The sequence below is a fragment of the Rhinichthys klamathensis genome, unplaced genomic scaffold (assembly GCF_029890125.1).
Source record: "Rhinichthys klamathensis goyatoka isolate OS25496 unplaced genomic scaffold, OSU_Roscu_1.1 h1tg000111l_1, whole genome shotgun sequence".
Lineage (NCBI taxonomy): Eukaryota > Metazoa > Chordata > Actinopteri > Cypriniformes > Leuciscidae > Rhinichthys > Rhinichthys klamathensis.
The window spans coordinates 8,260,291-8,263,689 of NW_026606649.1; the positions used below are offsets into that span (position 1 = coordinate 8,260,291).

The 3,399-nt window shown below is 37.3% G+C and overlaps 1 protein-coding gene across 1 annotated transcript; it reads right to left on the minus strand.

Moving 5' to 3' along the window:
• Positions 1 to 918: 918 nt before the first annotated feature.
• LOC130087754 (P2X purinoceptor 7-like) lies at positions 919 to 2,069 on the minus strand. Its single transcript, XM_056254237.1, has 2 exons — positions 1,798 to 2,069; positions 919 to 1,428 (listed from the first exon to the last, which is right to left on the minus strand). The coding sequence occupies exons 1-2, from the start codon at positions 1,834 to 1,836 to the stop codon at positions 919 to 921; spliced, it is 549 nt and encodes a 182-aa protein (XP_056110212.1). The 5' UTR covers positions 1,837 to 2,069.
• Between the last annotated feature and the right edge of the window lie 1,330 nt (positions 2,070 to 3,399).

Here is a 3,399-nt window from a genome sequence, read left to right on the forward strand (position 1 = left end):
ATTGAAAATGGAAACGTCTTTAGACATGAAAACTTAATTTTACAATCGATTTAAAAGAACACTTTTGTCTAAAAAAACAAACAGGATTTTTTTCACAAAAGTGACAACCGAAAGCAACGTAACTGGTCTCTGATTTGTAGGTTGCATTGACACCTAGCGGTGGATGCAAGTAAAACAGTATAACCTAGTAAACTAGTAACCAGTAACACAATTTAAATTATGTTTTATGGATGTAAACATCCCAAATGTAACTCATTAACATGTTTTCTCATAGGTATTACATTGCATGTTAATCTAATTAACTGTTATTTTGTGAATTCTAAAGTCATTTTAATTTATTTGTTTACCTCTTTTGTAGATCTGAAAATCCACTTTTATTGAACTCTAGTGGCTTCTTATTTTCTTGATTTTGCCACAAAAAATCAAATAAATGCAGCTGGAATTAATGTAATAAAAATGTTTTTGACAAAGATTTCAATTTGTTTGTGGTCTATATAACCTGCATCAGAATGAGGTTTGCAAAGGTGCGCCAGAAGGCACGGTTTGAAGACACAGTCAGTGACGTCACGATATGCAAATTTGTTTAAATTCATACCATGACCAAAATTGTACTTTTTTTTTTTTTTACATTGAATCTTGAAAAAAAAAAAAAATAGGCCTACCTACCGACCCCTTTTTTTTTTTTTTTTGCTGTTACTGTAAACCAAAATATTTTTAAGGATGGCCTAAAGTCATGTAAAATAACTGTCAAGATTGTGATTTTCCCATGTTCTAAAAAGAAGAGAACTCAATACATAAGTTTCATTCTTTATTGAAAATGTAAATATGACAATAAATAACATCAAGTAACTTGCATTAAAAAAAATTAAAAATTAAAACTCTGTCCTATTGAAATTTAACACAGGACAGTTAGCTGTGTCAAACCCTGCTTGGGATGAATCCAACATAATGTCCATTTGGATCTGGAAATCTGTCCCTGATGGCCCAAACACAGCAGCTGGGTACCACCACACGCCGTCCACTCCCCAGTGACCCATACTGCCACACAACCCAGTGCCTGTAGGCTGCATGGCGGAATTGCCTATTGCTCTCCCCTGGGGACTGTGCATTTTCTACTGCCCTGATGTCATTCCACAGCCTCCGAGCCATCCGCAGATGACCCTCCATGAGGATGAAGATTTCCATGTGGGGCATGGAGGAAATGCACTCTTCAGGTCGGAAACGACAACATTTCCTTTCCAGGTCTGTGGGCATTTCCCGACACCTTGCACACACACACCAGGAGGGAGCAGCAGCTGTGGATGGTGGGACTGGTGGAGCCCCTTCTGATGTCCGAAGCCTCAAATCAAACACCAGGGAGGGATCATGGTGTAGAATATCCCTGAGCATCTGGTGTGATTGTTGGATGCTCAACCTCCCAATCAATGTCTAGAATGAGAGATTTTCAAGGTTGAAACTTAAAATTATATTGTTTTGAATCATGAAAAGATTTGTTTTATGAATTATGTTACCATATTTGACAGAAACAATATACTACTACTACTACTGTAATTTAGCAGATCCTTTTATCCAAGGCAACTTAGAACAATACAAGCAAGAAATCACATAGGAAGATGTAGCATGGATAATTGCTGCTAAATGACAGTAGTAGTAGTAGTAGTATAAACATACGCAAACAAATATCAAAGCATTTACATGGTGTGGGTTTTTGGAAATTTTAAAGACTCATAAAATGCACTGGTACAGTACAAATGTTTGTGTGTGTGTGTTTGTGATGTTGCACATATTGTACCGTACATCTTCAAAATCAATGCGTTGCGCCTGGAGATCCTGCATCCGCTGAACATCCTCTGGAGACAGATTTAGGGTCAAACCGCGACCAGATCCTCGGCCTCGGGCACCTCGCCCCCGTCCTTTAGCAGACCGTGACGCGCCCTGCCCCCTTCGTCTAGGTGGGAGCGTGGAAGGACCCACGGACGGAGAGTCAGGTGTGCTATCATGGGAGGTCTAAAAAAGTAACAACAACGTCTTTTATATAATAAGTAATCCCGATACACACGTTCAAAACACCAAATTATTGCTGTGAAAACCTATTTGAGTTTCTCCGTTTTTAAACCAGTGGCGTTAGCCTAGTTATCAACAGCTTCCTCAAATACCTCCGGTAGACTACAAAGACTAGCTATAAAGTGTTAAAAACCTAAGCATGGCTACTGATGACATTGTAATATACATTAGGTTTAACATGCATTTAATAACTTTAAATGTTGCTTTACCTGCGAATCCAACATCGCACATCGTACATCTCTTTTTCGATGTTTACTACCGGTGATCACAGCTTGACTGAGTGACGTTGTCGTTTCCCGGTGGGAGGGATCAGGTAGCACAGAGGGGAGGGGTGTGTGTGTGGAGGGGCGGGATGAGTTTTTTTAAAACTTCCCAACCATCTCAGGCTTTCTCAACCGATTTTGAACATCATAGACTATAGCTTTAAGTTTTGAAAGAGTTAAAACGGCTCGATGTTGGTTGTAAATTTGGTGCTAGTTTTACTGTACAGTAGCCATAGGACAGAGTGCCTATTTTCAATGCCTTTATTCAGGCCCCTTTACGTTTCACATTTTTAATTGTGTTGTGGATTTAATTTTAAATTGATTAATTTATTTTCTGATGGCACATTAGACAAAACACATCATAAAAAAGTATATGTTGTAATATCTGGTGGCAAGCACTGAACCCATACTGTAATGATTAAATTTGGCCGTAGATTCAATTTGTATCAAGGTCGTTTTTATTTCTCTTGGATTTTTTTAATGACTTAAAGATTCAATTCTTAGAGCATTTCAAAACAAGACAAAAAAACTCCATTCCACTGATAACGTTAATAATTTTAGACAATTTAAGAATTGTGGCTCTGATCTACTAACCTTCCCAAATGTGTTATTACTGGTTAACTACAGGATTCTTAACTTTACCTCAAACATAATACATACTTTTAACAGTAAGCTTACCATGTATACGTTTAATTGGTTTGGTAATTATTTTTTTTTATTTTTTTTGTGTATCTACTTGTTGTGTGCTCTGTTGGGTTTAGGGTGGGTGTTTGTAAAAAGCACTCTGTGACAACTTTGTTTTAAAGGGCTTTATAATATAAATTAGATTGACTTTGATAAGAGCAGCAAAATCACATTCAACGTACGGCTCTCATGGGTCATATCAGTAAATGTAGCAACTGAATTGTGTAAGAATGAGTTAAATGCAGTATATGATTGTGGGAGTCTTGGAGGACTGAAATGACTTGCAGTTGAAGATTGCATGTTGTTCAAGTTCATTTTTGAAGTTAAGCTGAACTAACTTATTAAACCACCCTATTTTTAACAAACCAATATAACTTCCGGAAATACC

Bases quoted from the DNA above. Each gene is read 5' to 3' on its own strand.
- LOC130087754 (XM_056254237.1), bottom strand. From the start codon at position 1,836: ATGCAGGATCTCCAGGCGCAACGCATTGATTTTGAAGAT. The intron at 1,429-1,797 runs GTACGGTACAAT...CTCTCATTCTAG, and splicing joins AACGCATTGATTTTGAAGAT to ACATTGATTGGGAGGTTGAG.